Source organism: Anoplophora glabripennis, unplaced genomic scaffold (assembly GCF_000390285.2).
Source record: "Anoplophora glabripennis isolate ALB-LARVAE unplaced genomic scaffold, Agla_2.0 scaffold168, whole genome shotgun sequence".
In the NCBI taxonomy this organism is placed as follows: Eukaryota; Metazoa; Arthropoda; class Insecta; order Coleoptera; family Cerambycidae; genus Anoplophora; species Anoplophora glabripennis.
In genome coordinates this window covers 548,335-571,324 of record NW_019416458.1, presented here as the reverse complement: position 1 = coordinate 571,324, position 22,990 = coordinate 548,335, and the positions used below count along the sequence as shown (strand labels likewise).

Below are 22,990 nucleotides of genomic sequence, written 5' to 3'. Positions count from 1 at the left end.
ACTCTACAACGCCTGCGAGCTTGGGAAAAATTAATTGAAAACAGCATCTTCTTAGATAACAAATTCCGCCAACGCCAAACTAATGAAGCTTTCGGGCTGAAAACTTTACCAATTATTAAGGGTGCAAAGAGCTTAAAAAATCCTGAATTACAAGTGTCTGCGATGAAAATTGCATTAATTATTAGCAATTGATAAAAACAGCCATTTTCGACCATTCTTGCTCTCGCGCAAAACAAATTATCGGAATTTAATCGGACTTGTCTCATTTTACAGGTTTATTGAACACCTACCTTTTTTGTACAAACCTTTTTTCGCTATGAATAACAGTTTTTTTACGCGAATTAAAAAACCACTTTTCCATAACTTTGACCACTGTTTAAATAAAGCTTCCCAACTAGTCTGGAGTTGATTTTTTGATTTTCTGTTACTCCGTTGTTTTTCAACGAATCTTGACGATTTTTTTTTAACTTAAAACTGTTTCCATAAGCTTTCCGAATATGTAATAATATATAACTATATAACGCGCGTGCGTCGTATAATTCATTTTGCAACTAAGGCTAAAAAAATAAAAAAATTTCCAGGTTGCAAAGGACCCCGCACAAACCTTATGGAAAATGGCTTTCGGTCAAAATTGCTGAAATTGAAATATGATATAGCTCTCACCTTCCTGACCAAAAGTTGTCATGGGCCCAAAGCGATCCTATGAGTAGGTTTAAAGATATAGAGCTTTGAAGCTAACGATTTCATAGCACGGTGCTGAATATAAGTGTAGGATAGGTGTATGTATATCTCCCTTTCTATACATGGTGAGTCAGTTTTTTGTAGACAAACTTTAACAGGAGATAGAAAACATGTTTTTAAAAAGAAAAGTCCCTATAAACATATGTCGTAGAAGGCTTCGTTTCCGAGATACATGGTGTTGAATATAATATTTTTTTTCTCGTATTTTCATTATAACATAAACGAATGCTTAGATTTTTTTCATGTTTAGGGGGGGGGGATAATGCCTATTAATTAAGGAGCATAAATCAAGCGATAAGTATGTTCAAAAACTTACACAGTGGCAGAGTGGAGGGGGTGCTCAACCCCTTTCTTAAACAGAACTTCTACGCCAATGACTATTTTTTAAAAAAACTGTTATTTTCATTATCTACATACAGTTTAACAGAAATAATGTCCCTTCTTCTGTTTCGAAATTCCTGTGCGTTTCCGAGTTATTTTGATTTTTAGTGTTTGATGTGGTATTAAATTAATTTATTGCTTATCAATTATCGGCTAAATATTTAATTATTTCAACGAAACCTACCGAAATATGGTTTGTTAAGGATTCTAAAAAGCCGAAATCTCATATTCTTTATCTCTTTCCAATATAGTTAAAATAAATGTTTGTTATATCAAGCCATACTCAAATACAAGACTTTTATAAGTTGAAATCTGTTTAATACACTAATTTTAACAATCCTTATTTATTATGTGCTGCGTAAATACTAATGTACTGCAACTAAATTACAAAAAAAAAACATTGAATGAACATTGATGTTAATGTTTATGGAGAAATTTTTTGAATTTATAACAATATTTAATTAACAACTTCTTAAAACTTTTTGGAAACTGCAGAAACAGGTTATTTCATGTCTATAATGACTGGACTATAAATTTGGTTTACTTTGCTGTAATTTTTATTTTAAAGCCATGTATTAGGTATTTTTTATTAATTATTAAAAATGGAAATCATTTCAGGTTCAGGATCTTGTTCCTTCACTAGTTGGTGGCCATATCCCTGGCCGAGAAATGGTGAAATTTCTGGCATTTTTATGTACTGAAATCTTGAAAAGTAAAACGTGTAGAACAAAAGTAAGCACAAAAATAAAATCCTTGACGTTTTGTTTATTCATTGTTACCATTTAAATTTACCCAAATAAAATAATAACATAACTAAAAAAAAGCGTTTGTAAAACATGCGTTTTCTGTTATCCTAACCCCCCATTTTAAGAATTATTTTTACGTACTTATAAATAGTGATGGGCATAATCGACCAATTTTGAAAATCGAGTTATCGGTAATCGAGTACTTCTAATAATCGAGTGATTGCTTGAGATACGAGATATTGGTCTTTTTCATCCCAGCGGCGCACAAATATGTTTGTATTAGTCATATATTACTTATAAGCGTAGCTAAAAAAAAAAAAAAAAGCTCACGCACTTCAAAACCTAACCACTTTTTCGTTTTATTCTAAAAAAACGGTTACGCAATCAGTGACTATTTGCAGTATGCACTAACATTTTGAGGTGCAACCGTAGGGTAATAATCACTCGAGTGGTGGGAGTAAACATCTCGAGATATCTCGAGTGATCTCAATAATCGAGTACCACTCGATTTTTCACTCGAAATCTCCCATCACTACTTATAAATAAAAGTAAACAATTTTATATGTAGGACTAAGCATGTAAATGTTATAACAATATTTATTCGTAGATTTCAGTACCTAAAACCTTGATGGTTTGATCGTTTTTTGCACCTGTTTATTCGTTTTACTGCGGCGTCTTTGAAAATACTCAGGTTGCATGACATAACATTCCTATTATTTGATAAACTTTAGATTATTCAGGTACCTATTAAATGTTTGAAATTATTTGTCTTTGCGGAAAACACTATTTAAAGAATATGGGGCTCTTAAGCAAATCTTACGCTCAAAATTGTGCCGCTAAGCTTAAAGACACCTTGTACAGTTTTGCAGGGATCAATATTTTTTGAGAAACATTACTCTACTAATTTCTCAACTAAATAGGAATCTTCAAACTCTAAAAACCAGTAAACAAACCAAAACAAACATTACGTAAGGATGTTTGCGCAAAAACTGTATAAATTTCCACTTTACATTCTAATTAAACAAACCTCGGTGACATCACCGCGACGGCCAAGCACGCCTATGCCTGTACCTGTCTCAGATACGTCTCCGTCCTTCTCTATCGCCAGGGGCTTCCCGTATCGCCGTCCCCTTCCAACCCGTTTTATTGTTCTCCGTTCGCGGCGGGTCGCGAACGCGTGTGAGTTTCTCTCGATTCAAATGATACAAATCGCCGTGGAGTAACGAGACCCCTGTGTGTGAAAAAAATGTGTTTCCGCAGTGCGTAAAGTGAAATTTCGACTTCTGGTGACTGATAGCTGTTCGACGACATGGATTCCGACGAGGAAAGCGTGACGTTGGAGCCGCTGTAAGTTATATTTAGACGTACCTCAACGCGATCACCTAAAGCCGAGGTTAGGTTATGTTTATCTTTCAAAACATTGAAGTGTCACCTGTTCGTGAGTTTATTTGAAACGATACCATGCCATGTCGTAAGGTGACAGGTTCTGTAAAGAGAAATCGACGCGTTATGTCATATTTCCTGACAGAAGTGGGTAAATAGTGCGAAAAATCACGTTTTACTATTCAAGCAGCGATCATTTGTATGCTATTTATGTATTTATTGCTATTATGTTTTACGTGTTGATGTGAAAACCGCAAGGTTGACTTTAAGTCGCGGACTTCTTGCTTTGTTGTCGTGCAAAATAATTAGATTATCAGGCACCTTTATCGCTAATCAGTGGTGTTCGATTGGGTACTTAGAAATTATAACATACATCAAATGCCGTTATCTTATCGCTTCCAGGGAAACGCTATCTAAAAAAATCATGTACTTACTGTGTAATAGATTTGGAATTACCTTTTATCTTGACGCTCCTACTGAATTTAAATCAGTGCGTTAAACTTGGTGTTTAATATTTGCTTTAACTGTCTTGATTGAGATACTGAGACTGATTGTGAGATAGACAAGGCGTAACAGCGAAGAGTTTGGTTTTAAAAATCAATTATTCTAGAAAAGTTGATGATGCTAATTTTTAACAGATATTTTATTATTTTTTTTACATAGTTGCTTAGCAGAAATTGTATGTTTTTCATCACATCATCTTATTTAATTAACAGATATGCTGCTTACATTTGCGTTAAATCCACCATGTTAGAAATTGGAGTTTCCACAAGGCTCGGTCTTGGGTTCTTTACTTTTCTTTTGTTTTGACTGCAAAGTTGCAAGTATTCTTTTTGCTGATAACACCAGCATGTCTACCTTCAACGGGGCATTTTCCAACCTTGAAAATAATGAAAATATGTTAAAAAATATGAAATGGTATTTTTTCGTTTTTCATTTTGAGCTCATTTAAGTACATGTTAAAAAAATACAATTTGCACTGTGACGTCATTAAATTCTTTAGAACAAAGAAATACATTAGCTATTCTAGTGAGTTAAGATATACATTTTTTTACAAATTTTTAACGTGAGCACATTTTTTATCTTTGATCGTATACAGTTGTATACTCACTACTCGAAAACTACTGACTAAACGGTAGTATTGTCACTAGTCTGCAGTGATTTTCTCGAAAATGGTTAGTTGTATGAAAAAAATGTAATGAGCTAAAATTCAGGACCATTGCATTGCATCAGATGGTGAATAAATTTTAAAATGTTTCGCTGTAAGTAGTTAATAAAATTTGAAAATATGGTGTGCATTCTTCATCAGACAATATCTCGGAAATGGTTGGCCTGAGAGATTTCAACCTTTTTTGCTTAAAATTGATAGGGGAATAAACGTACTAATACGAAACGTTAATGTACAGGGTAGTAAAAAAGTTACGGCCAATTTAATTCAAGCGTACATAGTGACGCCCTCTACAAACAGCGTCAAAACATATGACATATTTAAGTAAATTTAGCACCCTAAAAAAACCTCTTTCCTCAAGTTTTATGCATTCAAATTTGTTTGGAAATTAAGCCTAAAAAATCAAAAAAATCTACTCTGTCTACTCTGCCACTCCATGGCTGCTTAAAAAGGTAGCAACTGGCAACACTCCAATTGAAGTTAATGGTAACTGATCAAAGACTGCGTTTCACATCCCATTTTTGAAAAATCATTATGAAATAATGTTGCTAATTTTTTCTGTTATAAACAGTTCAATTATTGCTTCCAATATTCGCTTTACACTCTGTGTTATTCAATTAAATGTAAGTCTTTCGATAAATTCGTTACAGTTTCTATTGACTGAAGCGCGTCATTAATCAATATTTAATTAAACAATGAAAGCATTAATATGGCCCGGTAATCGCCTAATAAATAATTGGCCTAATGAATATTTATTGTCAAATTTCAAGTATTCCAATGATTAATAATCGGCCGCCGCATCGGGGTACATGTTTATTCGGTTTATGCATGGTATTTACACAAAATCAATACATCGCATGAATATCAACGATGGCTGCGAGATTATTCTTACCGGGAAATCCGCGGTCCTCCTCGAAATTTGCTCCATAAAATTTTATTACTCGGATACGGTTATTACTTGGGATGGTGCATATGTCACGTTTTCAAGTTTATTTGTTTATAATTACCCGTGGTTCGATAATAGTTAGACGCCATTTTATTTCTGTCACAGAGGTAGAACTGCAAGAATTTTCTATTCCATCACTGAGTATTTGTTACATACTTCAAGTTCACTTCATAAATGTTTACAAGCCACGTGACCATAGGGCGTAGGCAACCAACAATGCGCAGTTGGTAAGATCAAATGAAAATCCCTAAACCTCTGTGGAGTGGTTGGAGGGGCGTTACATGTAATTAAATAAAATTGTTTTTAAAATTGATTGACATGAACTATCAATATTAATACATATAGTTTAGTATTAACTTTATTAACTTTATTAAAAGGAGAAAATTATCAAACTATCAGACAGCAAAATGAATATGATGTAAACAGTTTATTATTATTTGATACCCCCCAACCACCATTTGTGAATCACCCTGTATGTACGATTTATTATTGAAGCAAATTAAACAATGGCAGCAAAAATTACTGAGCATGTGGTTTACAATCATTTATAAAAGCTGTGTATAAGTTTCGGTTATTGAAAAAGGATTATGATATAAATAAACATTTACTGAAATTTTGAAAATATGGGCATTTTTTGTTCTATTACAAATATGCTGTTCGCTTCTTTGCATTTTACTTTAACTGATGCGTCTGTACTTTTCATTTTTTTTTGTGAAAATGCAATAAATAGTATACTCAGTGTAAAATTTAATAACACTTAACCGAAAAACTAATACACTGAGAAAAGTGGTGAACTTGAATAAATACGATAAAATAGATACGTTTTTCATTTGTTTAAATCAAAGCACACATAGATAAAATAATAATATTGACTAATATGACTAATGTTACTTTTGAAATAATATCTTGAGTTAAAATTATTATGAATATGGTCCTTGTCGCCTCAAATATCTAGGCAGCACCCAAACAACTGTGCGTGGAGTATAGACACTGACATCTATCGGACTGACAATAAAAGTAACACTGGCATAAGTAGGTATACATCTGGTAAAATCGTCAATTTTCTTTAATTTTGTATTTTTCCGTTTCCTCTGTACCGTGATCAATCCTTCTTTAATTACGCGAAAAATTGTCGTTTTTGATATCTTAGTTAATTCGTTAATCCGTTTCCTAACTTTTTTATCACATTGTTCACTATTTTCATTTTTCAAACATTCATATATATTTAATATAATACGTTGACTTTTTACGTATAAATCTTTGTTTTTAAACTCTGAGTTTGTTTTGATGCTTTCGACAAAACCGGTTCCACTATTTGGGGATTTTCCCGAGTTATTTCGTTATCTTCCGCTTCAAAGAGTCTCCAGAGGGCCACGCTAAATTACTAGATAATTACATATAACATTTATTTTAATAACTATTACCCTTTACTGGTTACGATATGAACAAATAATAATATCAACTAATAAATAATAATACGTATTATACCAACAACATATCTCGCCAAGCAATGCTCTGCACTGCACTGGCAAAGCGGCAAAGCTAAGTGAACCCGTGTACCATACAACATTATTTACGACCTAGTGGACCAATACAGTTTTGCTTTGATGACCAGCGCGCCGCCGTCAATTCTACGTCAGGCGGACTAGTTTACCAATACCGGACTATCCGAATTGCTATTCGAGTATATTCGAGGCCACATCATGGTCAAAGCATAGGAAGAAATTTCAGGAGAAGTGCATACGGTCTTGTGTTTTAAGATTTATAAGTTTCAATTGACATCGTAACAACTATACAAAAGAAACATAATTGTTTTGTTACTTTCTATCTAATCCAAATATACTACTGCAATGTTTTACGAGGTATTTCCTAGTTTTGCAAACAGTAAACAACAAATTAAAAGAACTGCCATTACAAAAACGATTAAATTCCAACCGATTTCCTAACACCGGGGTATTCCTTTGAAACTTTCGCGTTTATTAGCAAGAGAAAATCCCTTTCATCTTACTATCTCCCCCTCCGAACAAACCGAACCGAATTCGAAGCGTAAAACGGCCGACTTCGATTCCCGAACTGATAAATTAACTGTTTCTTTCAGGAGAATTATTCAGACGCGCTGCGAAGTTCCACATGCCGGACCTATTAGACTAAATAGATGTCTCTCTCGCTCTCCAATTCGATATCTCGACGAGAGGCTGTTTGTTTTTATACGGTTTTCGTGACCGTTAAGCCCTCCGGAAACGTATAATTCTGAGACGCTCCTGAAATTTGTTTTGTCGCAGCCGCGCGACGCATACAAAACGTCGGGACGATGTTTGCCACTTCCCCTTCGGTTTGGGACGCCTATGACTCCTTAGGTCATCGTCAGCTTTGAGATCTAGTGATTATGATCGTCCTAAGGGCATCGTGGCATTTATACGTTTCGGAAATATTTGGAAAAATATTTTTTTTCGATAGCTGTCATAAAATATTGACAGTTTAAGTCTGTTTTCAACGTCAAAAAGATTAAAAATAGATTTGTTAATTCAATTAATATTTTTTTGTTCATATTCTTTAGTTATTTCAACAAACGCATGTTTCAATCAACTAATTTATGAAACGATTTAAGAAATAGCCAGATTAGAAGTAACAAAATAAAATAGTTGAAATTTTCATAAATTTAACATAAATTATATATGAAACAAGTAAGTATTTTGTGAATGTAAAACATAAAAAGTGTTAAATAAAGTTTAAAATTAACATTTTCATTCATTTCATTTAAGTCTAAGTTTGCTTACAGCAAAAGAATCAGACTACCTTTCAACAAAATATATTGTTATAAATTCCCTTTTAGCCTTTGTTATTTCAACCACGTTAGATGTTTAATGTTTTCAAATGGTACAAATGGGAATTACAAAATGTTTTGTTCACTTCAAACGATATATATTTTCAAACTATCCAAGTAAAAATGCAACGAATAACAAATTAATTTAGTGTAACGTGGTCGAATTAGCCAATTGTGAAGCTTTGCGGCCGCGCGTCATCGGTCACGTCGTATCTCTTTAACGAACTACGCATATTGCTTATCCTTTTTTTTTTCGTCTTTCCGTGGATACGGTCGTTCGTATGACGTACATATATGCTAGTATAACCTAATTTAATGAAATCTGTTGGCTGGTGCTGTATAATAAGCGATTGTGGTGTGAAATTTTATTGTAAAAACAGGTAAGAGTTTATAATAATTACTCGTATATCTATTCATATTATTACATTATACGTATAGGTATTTAAGACCACTTTTCACATGTCCAATAATATGTTATGGCGTTATCATTATGTATTGTAAAATAAATATATACATTGTCATTCATTTAATAATTTTATTTACATACTCGGCTCAGAATAGATATTCTGGGTTATACCCTTATACCTAAACCCAGACGATTTCCAGTTTTTTTTAATACCTATAAAATATTTGATATACAGAAGCAAATTAATGTCATAATATTTAAGTATTCCAACTATTCTTTCCAAATCACTATGTATCTGCCTTTATATAAAAATTATGTTTTGATATTATGTATTTAAAGAAAATATTTAAAGAAATTCAAGTTACAAATTACAATAGGTATATAAGTACATTTATTAAATTGATGAAATAATTTCTTCAAGCCAATAAATGTAAAGTTCCAATTAAGTAAATATTTACTCAGTTTTACATCAATTTTGTTTTAAACAAAACAATAAAAAAACATTTCAAATTAATATTACTTATAAGGAACAAAATAATAGTGCTAAATTGACAATATATTTAATTAAACAAACAAAGATTCAATTAATTAAAACACAGGATTGTGTCCATACAACAAAATATACTGTTAAATTGATAATAACGAGCGTTCAAATAAAAACGTGGTCGAAGTTGGCTCTGACACAATGGACGTAGGGAGTAGCTTATAGCGACCAACTTAACCTCATTTCTCAACGAGCTGTATAGCAGCTGTCAGTTTCAATAACGTTAATGACTATATAACTTTATTTTAAAGAATAATCGTGATAACAATAACAAACAATTAAAGGAGCTGCGGAAAGTGTCCCCCTCCTTGTTATAACAATAAATTAAAGCAGCTGCTGAAAGTGTCCCCCTCCTTGTTCCAAGCACTTTTCACACCTGTTCCTCAAAGAATTAAAGACATTTTCTAAGATGCTCGGGGTATTGTTAATTTCACGAATCTTGTCTATAAGTCGAGCCTGCAGATGGTTTAAATCAGGAATAGGCAGTTCAAAAATAGTGTTTTTAAGGTAAGGCCACAAAAAGAAATCACACGGCGTAATATCACATGACCTCGGTGGAAATTCATGTTCAGCATTGAGACTTATTAGTCGATTTTGGAAAACTTCCCTCAACATATTCATCGTCTCGCCTGCCGTATGTGCCCTTGCGCCATCTTGTTGAAAGTAAAAGTTTGTAATTTCGTTTTCTTCCAGCTGGTTAACAAAAGGAGCGATAATTTCTTCTCTATACCTTTGCGCAGTAAGAGTACCATTAAAAAAAATAGGTCCATAAATCCTCCTTCGATTGAGAGCACACCAAACTCCAATTTTTTGAGCGTGTAGAGGGCCCTCGACAAAAAAGTTATCTGGTTTTTCAGAAGACCACATTCTCATATTCTGTGAGTTTACGTAACCACTTAAATGAAACCAGGCTTCATCAGAAAAAAAGGTGATATTATGAAGTTCACCGTAGTTGTTTAAAAACCATTCACAAAATACAGCCCGTCGCGGAAAATCAACTTCATGAAGTTCTTGCTGACAAGTTAAACGATAGGAGAACAAACGCAAATCTTTTTTTAACACTGTGTGGCAGGTACCGACTGATACTCCCACCATTTGTGATAAAACACGTACAGAAGTTCTTGGCGCATTTTCCATTATTTGTTGGACATTTTCTTTTAATTCTTCAGTCCGCTTTTTAGGTCGGCCGCTTCCTTCTTTTCTTGTTACACTGCCCGTTTCACGAAAAACATTAACACAACGCTGAACTGCACTTTGAAAAATTTTGTACTCAACAACGCCGGGAAATTGATTTTGAAATTCTATGAAACATTCCTCAATAGAATACTTCCATATTCCATCAATCTTGCGTCCATTTCTAAAGTAGGACTCTATGATAAACACTTTTTGTTCTTGAGAAAACACCATTTTAAACGCTTTTTAAAACGAAAATATTCAAATTGATAGCGGCGATATAGCGCTTTGACAGATGACGTTTAAGTTCATTTGCTATACGCTACGCCCTACGTCCAAATTTTCAGAACCAACTTGATCACGTTTTTATTTGAACGCTCGTTATATTTAATGAGTCGGACAAAATTTCTATTAATTAAATCGCATGCGTGTGTCAATACAAAAAAATATTTTGTTAATTTGCAAAATGATGATATTAAATTGATCATAAATTTAATTCAATCGACAAATGATACATTCTTTTAAATCGCATACATATATCAAGACAACCTAATATTTTGTTATTTAAAACAATAATGTGGTATAAAATAAATTTGTAAGTCAATAATCAAAGAAAATATTTATTTCAATTAACTACATATTTAATTGTGGATATATGACACTTTTTTTATTTGTTTTAAATAATATTTTGATGTATTAAACAATGTTTTCTCTGCGAGTAGTCTCTGAAATAATTCTAATGGGCTGTCACCGTGAGACACCCTGTATACTGTGTCACGTGTATAGGGCGATTAGTTCGCTGTTGTGACCATAAAAATTCCCGAATATTATGAACGAAATAGTAGCACAAATTTTGCTACAAACTTACTTTGTGTAGCTACATCTACCTGAATATTGGGGTCCTGTATTAGACGAAACCGGGTTTGAATTTCTATGTTTAATGAAACTATACCTATCTGACCGTGGCATCCAGGAAGGTCCGATAATTATTCTGTTTCGTACAACTTCCTCCTAGTGTATAATGTTCGCCTAACAGGGCCGAGCTAATTGTTAGTACCTGGGTCTTATCAAAATATTGTGCCTGGGATTATCCTCTGGCCCCTTACTGGCCGCCGAAATTTCCATTCGCAAATGAGCTCCCTGGTAATCGACACTTAGGGCGAACGATAATGTTATTCAGCCTTTAGAGAGGCGACTTAGAGAAAATATAGTTTTAATCGCCAAAGAAAATATTAGGCCAGGAAAATAAGCTGAGAAATGACCATTTCGCGACTTTTTGTTTCGGCAAGCTGAATTTGTCACTATAGATGCTAAATATTATGAACAATAACATATTAGTTTCCACAGTCATAAAAATGGGGGGAAGATTGTTTACAGGCTGGTTAATTGTATAATTTTTACGTAAATTCACGTTTTTCGCTTATAACTTTTTTCCGTTTATTTCCACGACTGTGGAAACTAATATGTTATTGTATTTATTGTTTTTATTTAAAAGTTACAAGCATATAAAAAATATATTTTCATATTTCATTCAAAGTAGCCTGACAAATAAAAATGATGGTTGCTGTAACAATAATTATTAGTTGGTGCTTCTTCAATAATATCTTCTGAAGAGAGCGATATGTTAAGAATTGTGAACCGATGACGTGGCAACCGACCCAGAAATTATCCAACCGAGCAACTACATAATTTTATCGCGAACACCTGTATAATCAAGGGAGGGAAAGTACCCATAAATCGATAAATATTCAAGCAATGGCCACCAACTTCGGTTGTTAAGACATATATCTCGGAGTTATATCACCGCATGGCGTATGACTTTAATGGGTAATTGGTGCAAGGCACCGGAAGTTTTAACAACCCGTTTCCGGCGAACTTACGCCGAACTCGCGATTAGTTTTTATTTAGGGGCATTTAATTCGGTGGCCCGCCTTCCAACTTTTCCAATCTAACTCGGCCCCTGATATTTTGATATAGAGCGGTAGAGAACGAGAAGGTGCTCGAGAGAAAGAATAATATTGATCCGCTCCGGAGACCAAAAGGGATATTATGCCGGTTTCGATGAGTTTACTTAGTTTAGTTCATCAGTCCATGATAAATATGGAGGTATTTGTTTAGTAACAGGGATAAGGAACAATACTAGCCGGATGTAGTCGAGGAGGAAAATTGTGGCAATGTATTGCTCAACTTTCCAATCCGAATTACGAAGCTGTGTCCAACCACTCTACGCAGGGCTAATCCCGGTCAAAGTAGAAGCTTATGCCCGATGCTTATACCCAAACTATCATCAACGAGAAGCGGAAGACGCGATGCGAAAAATAACGTTTTCGACAATGTTTCTAAAATTTCCGCTGAAGTTCTTTACGAAGATCCCAGGCGTAATATATTTAGAACCTTTACGTTCTGAAAGTCCTTAGAATTACGCAAAATAAAGCCTAAATTCTTATAAGCAGATTTGGTTACTAAACTAATGTGGTCGTCAAACGATAATCTGGTATCGAAAGTAACACCAAGGTCAGTAAATTGCGTAACTCTATTTAAAAAAGATTCACCAATTTTATAATCAAAATCTAGATTAGTTTTGCGTCGACTGTAAGTCATAAATTTACATTTACTTACATTCAGAGGTAGATTATTACATGAACACCAATTGTGTAATCTGTCAAGATTATCTTGTAATGTAGTACAGTCAGTAGATGATTTAACTTCCAAGAATAACTTCAGGTCGTCCGCATATAGTAAATAGTTGACATCGAGGCATTCAGTTAAGTCATTAATAAAAATAATAAATAACAGTGGTCCCAGAATTGACCCTTGCGGAACTCCTGAAGATTGATGGAATTTACATGATTGAAAGCCTCGATACTGCACAAATTGGTACCTATTACTAAAATAGGATTTAAACAGAGTTAATAGAGCAGGAGATATACCATAAGACTCCAATTTCAAAGTTAATAAATTGTGATCAAGCCGATCGAAAGCTTTAGAAAAGTCGGTATACACAACATCAACCTGACTTCCTGCATCCAAAGCTTCAGCAATAAATTGGGTTTTCTCAACTAGATTTGAGGTAGTTCAACGACCACTCATAAATCCATGTTGATACGGAGATATAGATTTTTCAATATGAAAATAAAGTCGATTGTGTAAAATTATTTCTAGAATTTTTGAAAAGTTACTTATAATAGCTATGGGCCGATAATTAGTTATGTCGTTTTTAGTCCCTTTTTTATAAACAGGGCATATTCGCGACTCTTTCCATACATTTTTAATTTTATAATATTCATGGTAAATTTTTGTTATGACATATTAAAAAACATTTATATTTTCATTAAAATATATTACTGCTCGCCAAAAACCAACGGGAAAGTGTGAACATGTCCTTGCCAGGAAAGAAAGGATGATGAAAGGTTGTTTAGGTTAGAAAAGTTATGAAATAAGAATAATCAACAATAAAATAATTCTGCATTGCTGCACTGCACTGCTAGGCAATTTGTCAACAACTGAAATTTATGGCCCAGTCGCTCACTGCGTCCGACTTTGTACGGCGTAGTGCTTTATGACCCCATTAATGGTTTCAGCAAAAAAATTACCTTTCCATGTAGCCTCGAATATGTTAAAAAATCGCAATTTTGGCACTTTTAGGTCAAGATATCTCGAAAACCAGAACCAATTGAGAAATTTCAACCTCGCACTAAAATCCTTTGGGAAAGTATATTCGTGTTGTTGCTCTTAATCTTGTCGGCCTATATTATTTTTAATTTCTTATTGACGCTACTGACTTCACACTTAAATGTCGAACTGTAGTTGTCTTTTCTGTTTAATGAACTAAGAACTTAGCAAAATCCCCTTATCACAGAGGTGTTAGATATTTAATTTCTTTTTAATAAGTATTTAAATTTCTTTTTATCCAGTCACTTTGCAACTTAATTTCACTAGAAGAATAATGAAAAAATATTAAACCTATATTAAATCAATTTTAATTTAATTGCTTGTTAACATTAACATTTACATTTATAGTAATAGACATTTCGTTTTTTGTTTTGTCACATTTAACTTCCTTTCCGTTAATAACAACCCTTGTAGCATTGTTGCCATCATTTTCGGAACGCATAACATCTGCCGAAGTTTGTGAAGAATTTGCACAAGTTACGGATATCTCTACTTGTAAGGAACAGTTATATTTTCCTTGAATTTTTCTTGCAATATCAGGTTTCAATTTTCTTGAAATGCCCGTCTTGGTGTCAGGTATTGAAACAAGTAGGTAACTGACATCGTCCTGTACGTCACTAATTTTCAAATTTGTCAATTCGCAGCATCGACAGACACCAGAAATCCCTATTACTAGTGCAACCTAAAGCAATACCTAACAACATATAAAAGGTAAAGAGACATTACCTTAATCATTAAAGATTCTTTATCGGAAGCCCCAGCCAAAAATTCTTCAATATGTGCTCTTTCCAATACTGCAGCTTCTTTGCTTTGTATCCTCTCGATTCACTCTTCAAATAAGCAGTAAGCTTGTTATATTTTCCAATATCTATATTTTTGTAGACCTTTATAGTAGCCTTCAACATCCAATACTTCGACCACATAGATGAAATTGCATATTGTTTCTTCAAATTTAAAAAATACGATAGCATGACTTCTTCATTTATTGCCATTACTCTCCGTTTTTTTCCTCCGTTCGTTAAATTCGGCTAACACTTTTTCGTAATGTTCCCTGGATTTCGCTGACAATAAACGGAAAATTGCTTCTTGAGCTTCTTCAAAAACAGCCACAGGAACACAATTACCTACTTTCTTGCATTTTTACCAAATTCAGATGGAACTGTTTATTAGATATTTGATAATAAACAACGTACCATAACAACCAGTAGGTATAACAAAACCTACCACGTTTCATGGAGTACTAGTGAGAAATATCAAGTTGTGCGAATATTTTTTTTATTAAATTCCAATAATTCTGATTCCACAGATNCTTGAGCTTCTTCAAAAACAGCCACAGGAACACAATTACCTACTTTCTTGCATTTTTACCAAATTCAGATGGAACTGTTTATTAGATATTTGATAATAAACAACGTACCATAACAACCAGTAGGTATAACAAAACCTACCACGTTTCATGGAGTACTAGTGAGAAATATCAAGTTGTGCGAATATTTTTTTTATTAAATTCCAATAATTCTGATTCCACAGATATGATTGTGATGTGATTATGGATAAAACGTTGTATTGCATTCGTGATTTAATTGCCTTTTATCCACTTAAGAATTAGACCAGGCGGTATCTGTTTTGGTTTGGGTGAATCGTATATCCACGGAGATTTTTGGCTTTTTGGCTTTCAAATATCACTAGAAATGAAAATTTTTCTATGCGCATAAAAAAAACGTGGGCTTAACTTTTGGCGGCACAATATGTTAAAAAAATTCGAAAAATTTCATATTTTTCTTCCTATTTAATTATGTATCTTTTCAAGAGTTGATTTTAGGCGAAAATGGAAGAGGAAAAAAATGTTTGTAATTAAATTTTTTACAAAACATGACTAGTTACAAATCGAATGAATCATGATTATTATGGTAAAAATCGAAAAAATCGCAAAAATGGGGTTAAAAAACAATACTTTTTAGGGAATTTTTTTGGGGTATTTAAATTGGGTATAGGACCTTTATACTTGGCTCAAGAAAACTTCATGTTATGTAGAATCATCACACCAAATTTCATCAAAATCGGTTCGATAGATTTTGCATAATAATTTTGCAATCCAGATTTTGAAAAAAAAATTGCAAATTTTCAAAATTTTGCACAGCAAAAACCAAGGCCCTTAGATACTTGAAAATTTAATCACATATAGAAGGGCTCTCAAGCTTTCAAACTTTTTTTGAAAAATTCGAATCCGTCAATTAGGAGAGCTCTGGCGCTTGTTTAAACATTGGTCGAATTTTTGTACTTATAAACAATTAGAATAACTTTGTGAATATTCAATCAAATCAAATTTTTTAAAGCAGGTTTTAAAAGTTCTTGGAAAGACGCTTCTTTAAAAAAAAAACAGATCGATTGATCAATTAGTTACGTAGTTATAGCCGTCATTTACACTAAATGTACTGGGACATCCGGGCTAATTTTTCGAAAAATACCTTTGGTATTCCGAGTACTTACCAGGTCTAAGATTACAATACTTTTCTTCATTGGCAACCTACTTTAAAACGTGTTTAAAGTTATTTATGCAAGCGAGAAATTCAATAAAATCGTACGGGTGGTGGTGGTGGGGGAAGCAGAGAGCGCGGCCGCTTCGGCCTGCTCGAAATTGAATCGGCTATAACTACGTAACTAATTGATCAATCGATCTGTTTTTTTTTAAAAAAGCGTCTTTCCAAGAACTTTTAAAACCTGCTTTAAAAAATTTGATTTGATTGAATATTCACAAAGTTCTAATTGTTTATAAGTACAAAAATTCGACCAATGTTTAAACAAGCGCCAGAGCTCTCCTAATTGACGGATTCGAATTTTTCAAAAAAAGTTTGAAAGCTTGAGAGCCCTTCTATATGTGATTAAATTTTCAAGTATCTAAGGGCCTTGGTTTTTGCTGTGCAAAATTTTGAAAATTTGCAATTTTTTTTTCAAAATCTGGATTGCAAAATTATTATGCAAAATCTATCGAACCGATTTTGATGAAATTTGGTGTGATGATTCTACATAACATGAAGTTTTCTTGAGCCAAGTATAAAGGTCCTACACCCAATTTAAATACACCAAAAAAATTCCCTAAAAAGTATTGTTTTTTAACCCCATTTTTGCGATTTTTTCGATTTTTACCATAATAATCATGATTCATTCGATTTGTAACTAGTCATGTTTTGTAAAAAATTTAATTACAAACATTTTTTTCCTCTTCCATTTTCGCCTAAAATCAACTCTTGAAAAGATACACAATTAAATAGGAAGAAAAATATGACATTTTTCGAATTTTTTTAACATATTGTGCCGCCAAAAATTTAGCCCACGTTTTTTTTTATGCGCATAGAAAAATTTTCATTTCTAGTGATATTTGAAAGCCAATAAGCCAAAAATCTCCGTGGATATACGATTCACCCAAATATGGCTTTTTGAAACAGATACCGTCTGGACTAAATATTAACCGCTCGAACTACGTTCTCGCGTTTAAACAATCTTGCGTGGATAAAATACCACTTAAAACACTTATACAATAAATAACTATTGTTTTTAGTGCGGCAAAAAACCGAATTAAATAAAAGAATTCGCCATTTCTGAATGTTTTCTAGCTTGGTAGAAAACCTCTCTGTTCACTATGTCGTATCCGATTTTATTTAACTTCCGGATATCTCCCGGGCAATCTAAACTTTGTAATTGTCGTCTCGGATAAACGGAAGAGTGTCAGTTAAAGGATACAGTCAGATTTAATGTAGAGCGCACGCGACGCCGAACTTTAAGCTTAACGGAAAACTTTTCTCAGACGTAATTAAACTCTAAACGCGTCGTGAGCATACATAATCTTTCCATTAGGAGCGATCTGAACGTCACTAATCAGGCGGGGATGTTTTAATAGCGAGTTGCTCGGATTCTGTCGTTAATAGCACGGTGTTTTAAGAAGGAACCGAACACGAATCTCTTGGGGCATGGGGAAGGTGAGAAATTTTCTTTAGAAACAGAAGTTTTCTTAATGGAATCCCGGGAAAATTACGATTAAATAAGCTACAGCCTTTTTTCTTTATAATTATACACTGTGAACTTTTAGTGGGGGGAGGGCAGCTTGAAGTATTATTTTTTAAAATCAAATAAATAGTCTAGTTGTAAGTTGTTTTTTTAAACTGCATTTAAGCTCTTGTCTACGCTGTCACTGGACAGTTCTGGGATGTATACAGGCTATTACCAATTCGCTTCTCACTACAGGGATCTCGGAGACGGTAAGAGATACGAAGTAGCTTAGGTAAATAGGAGCAAAGTTGCGTAATCGGAGGAGCAAAGTTGCGTAATCGGAGGACCAAAATTATGTCTCTAAAAAATCAAGGCTAACATTATTAATTTTCGAAATATTTGAAAAAAAAAAAACGAAATTTTGTAAATCCGCTTTTGTTTTATTTCAGCCTTGTTTGAGGTGATATTGAAAAAAGAAGAACACTTTCTCATGGCCACTTTTTGCCCTCTATCGAATCAGTTTTTATATGTAATGTTTCGTCTCTCCAGGACCATCATCAACTTCATTTTTTAAATACGACCCTAGAAATTTTATTACATTTTTTGCAAGCCTTCATGATCCCCAATACTGTACTGCGTCAGCCCGAACCAGATTCAGACGTTTTGTCTCGAAAAATTCATCTTCAATGTATTCGTTCCAAATTTATCCAAATTTTTTATTTAGATTTCTTTGTTTATTGAATTATCGTACACTTTAAATGTCGTTAGACCCTGTGAAATCCATCTAGTTATATAAACTATTACCACCACGCATTAAAATAAAAAATTATTAGAGTTTTATTGCCGTGTTCATAGTTATTTCTAGGCTTCTCGAGTGCTCAAAATTCAAACAAATTCCGATCTATTTTTTTCAGGATATTCATACAAATACATCTGACATGCTCTTTCACAGTTGCAGTTACCGATATAATAAATTCCGATAATATTACGCTGATCTTCAATTTCAACCTTTGCCAAAACGAAAATGTTTTTGAACATTTACTGAAATTTTTTAAAGCATAATATTCAGTTGGCGTTTTGATTGTTCATATGCATTTTTAAGAATTAATTTGTCATAATAAAATTAAAATTGTAACAATGTTTTAATTTTGACGCAACAACTTATTGAGTTATGTATGACCAAATGATGGTAATAGCACAGGCCAACAAGGAAAAAATTCCATAGATCAGACACTGCGTTTCCGTAGGCATTTGGCGCGCTGAATCCGAATCTGGCCTCAGAATTGATCCATCACCCTAGGTGTCCGAGATATTCTAACCTAAAAGTGCAAAAAACACGTATTTTTGCTATTTTCAAGGTTATGTAACTTAGCGAAAAAAATTTTTTTTCTCAAAACTGAAAATATCATTGGAAACTACTATCTTTCCTTCAAAACGCATTTTTTTATTTGTAAAAAGCTTTATTTTTCGCGGAGATATCGTCGATTAAAGATGATCAGTATAGCTACCTTATTAAATCATGGCTCGACCTATAACACAATTAATGGGTATTATGGGTTATTGGGTAATAGGGCTTGAAGTTAACCTTCCTGACGATTAGGGCTCACAGCGCTTAGTGTTGTGGGGTTATAGGGCTTGGGATTAACCTTCCAGACATATAGGGCTTGGGGTTAACCTTCCTGACGATTAGGGCTCGCAGCGCTTAGTGTTATTGGGTTATAGGGCTTGAAGTTAACCTTCCTGACGATGAGGGCTCGCTCCGCTTAGTGTTGTGGGGTTATAGGGCTTGGGGTTAACGTTCCTAACAATTAGGGCTAGCAGCGCTCAGTGTTATGGGGTTAGCCATGATGTAATAATATAGCCATACTGGTCATCTTAAATTGACGATATCTCCGCGAAAAATAGAGCTTTTTCCAAATAAAAAAATGCGTTTTGAAGGGGAAAGATAGTCGTTTCCAATGATGTTTTCAGTTTTGAGAAAAAAATTTTTTTCGCCAAGTTACATAACCTTGAATATAGCAAAAGTACGTGTTTTTTGCACTTTTAGGTTAGAATATCTCGGAAACCTAGGGTGATGGATCAATTCTGAGGCCAGATTCGGATTCAGCGCGCCAAATGCCTTCAGAAGCGTAGTGTCTGATCTCCGGATTTTTTTTTTTTTAAATTTTGTCGGCCTGTGTAGTTAATAATAATAAATGTTCTATTGTAACGACTGGTGGTAATAGTTTAAATAACTAGATGGATTTCACAGGGTCTAACGACACTTACAGTATACGATAATTAAATAAACAAGAAATCTAAATAAAAAATTTAGATAAATTTGGAACGGATACACTGAAGATGAATTTTTCGAGACAAAACGTCTGAATCTGATTTGGGCTGAGGCAATACAGTATTGGGGGTCATAAAGTATTGCAAAAAATGTAATAAAATTTCTAGGGTGGCCTTGACAAAGTGTTCTTCTTTTTTCAATATCACCTCAAACAAGGCTGAAATGAAACAAAAACGGATTTCCACATTTCGTTTTTTTTTTCAAATATTTCGAAAACTAAGCATGTTAGCTTTGATTTTTTAGGGGCATAATGTTGGTCCCCTGATTACGCAACTTTGCTTCCATTTAAGCTACTTCGTACCTTTTATCGTTTCCGAAATTTATGAAGTGAGAAGCGAATTTGTAACATCCTGTATACGTGTTTATCAGATTTACTGAAATTTTCAACTTAGTTGGTGCAATGGTATCGACAATCTGTAGATGAAAAAGAAGTGCTCAATCGTCTTAGTTTATCCTCAAGTATCTTTCATTAAGCTGTGTTCCAATTATAATGCCTTATATTTTTTTTGACGAAACTAGATATTAGTACCTACGTGGTGATTCTGAAATAAGTGCGTTGCATCAAAGGGGTAGTAGAGAATCAGAAAATAAACAACTTTCATTAAGAAACTAAAATCTCGTGGGTTCCAGAATATTATTAAATAATTATTGCGCGAAACTCAGGTCGGCCTTGTGTCACCCCACTTAATCAAATGACCAATTGTTTGTAATTAAGTAACTAGGTTAAGTTCAATGTGGCGTTTTGCTTGTGATTGAATATCTTTTTTTCCAAAAAACTAAATTTTTGCAAAAACTCGAATATTTTGCAATTTTACAAAAATACACTTATTCTATTTACCAGGACTACATATTTTGAGAGTCTCGCAAAAAATCCTTTTTCGTTTTAAAGATATAAAAATTTTTAAAATATGCGATTTGTAGCTGTTTTTCTTTGCAATTAATTTTTTTATCAATTGACATCGGACTGGGCACAAAATTTTTGTTTAAAAAGTTTTACAACTTTTGTCTAAAGTATTTTTTCTAAAATGTAGTTTTTTTTAAATGAAAAAAAAACTGTTTTTACGAACTTTGGACGCCATTTTGAAAATGAAACCCTAACATTCAGTAAAGCAGTTCATTCGATTCTTCTGTTAGGAATTTTTCCTAATTTTTACATTTCTTTGTTTATTGAACTAAATTTTGGCAAAAAAACAAGGGATTTTCGACAATTTGACTGCCTATAATAGACAACGCTTATTTATTTGTGGAAATAATTTTGAGCAATTTTTGTATAATTACCTAATATCGATTTGTGATTACTTTATTTTTTCTATATTTTAATTACTTTCAGTCCCATGGCTGTTTCAATATTTTCTAACCGAGAACATTTCGACTGGCAAAAATCGTTGGAATTACTGCTACTCAAAATTTTCTGTCCCTTGATTTGAACATTTTTTATCTTGAAAATAAAATCACACTAAACTTATCCTAGTTACTGAATTGTAAGCAGTTGATCAGTTGATTAAATCGGGCTATACAGGGTCGGACTAAGTTTCGCGTAATATATCTTGATTAATTATCTGGAATACACGACATTTTGGATCATTAATGAAAATTGTCGAAGGAATGTATTTATTGCATAAACACCCTGTATACGTGCTGCAAGGCAGACACAATCTCCTGAACATCGACCGTGTCGGACCAGCTGCAAATCTGCGACACGAACCACTCCCAGAGAATTCCTTTTTAATTAAATACCGTGCGACTCGAACTATATAGGAGATCTTAGGGCATACTTTCAGTCCAGGAATGCAACCCGACGGGATTAAAATCTGGGTAGGGAACGTCAGGTATTTCTGGCCAAGAGTTTGCTTATAAACGGTAGACCTGTATCGACCCTCTGGGGACACGCCTTTGGTAACATAGATGTTAATTAGGATGAATATAATTAAACAGATTAAACAATTAAAGGGAGTTTATTAAATAAAATATTGCCGAGGTAAAATATTTGCGGCATTCAAATCTAGCGACGGAAATTATCACGACAGCCGTTAAATATTGTTTCAATTTTGTTTTTAATAAAAACTCATTATTTGCATTTTTTAGTTCCACAGGTAAACAATTAAATATTTTAGGTCCTACAAAGTTTGGAGAACGAGTAGTTAAATTTAATCGTGCAAATGGTACATGAAAATTATGTTTTTGTCTGGTACTGACATTGTGAATTGTGATACTTGTTATTTATCATAAAGGACCCCGCAATAATCTTATGAAAATTGGGTTTCTGTCAAATTGTCTGAATTTTTGATATGTTGTAGATTTTGTCATCCTGAACAAAAGTCTCCATGGGCACAAAGTGCCAAAATGAACATTTTGGAAGCTACGGAGCTGCCAAAGCTCCCCTGACCCGTTGCAAAACTATTCATTTTCAGTACTATTTACAGATGTCAAAAGCATATTTTAATTATTCTAATATATAGGGTAATGTTTTTGAGGTCACTGGATTCAACCCTCATGTCAGATTGGACAAATTGACCGTTGACAGCTGTCAATACACTGTCAACGAAGAATAGAAAAGTAAATATTCTCTTTTCACATTGAGAGTTTGGGCTTTTGAGGGAGCTGAATTCAATTCTCATGCCAGATTGGCAAAATTGACAGTTGACAGCTGTCAATTGACTGTCAACGAGGAATATAAAAGTAAATAT

At 33.5% G+C, this 22,990-nt stretch overlaps 1 protein-coding gene across 1 annotated transcript in view; it reads left to right on the top strand.

Annotated features, from left to right (window-relative positions):
* Positions 1–3,080: 3,080 nt before the first annotated feature.
* LOC108907271 (inactive rhomboid protein 1) overlaps positions 3,081–22,990 on the top strand; it is a 244,345-nt gene continuing 224,435 nt past the window's right edge. Inside the window, exon 1 of the mRNA XM_018710877.2 lies at positions 3,081–3,215. Within this exon, the coding sequence (XP_018566393.1) occupies positions 3,178–3,215 (38 nt within the window). The 5' untranslated portion in view covers positions 3,081–3,177. The remainder of the gene's footprint in view (positions 3,216–22,990) is intronic.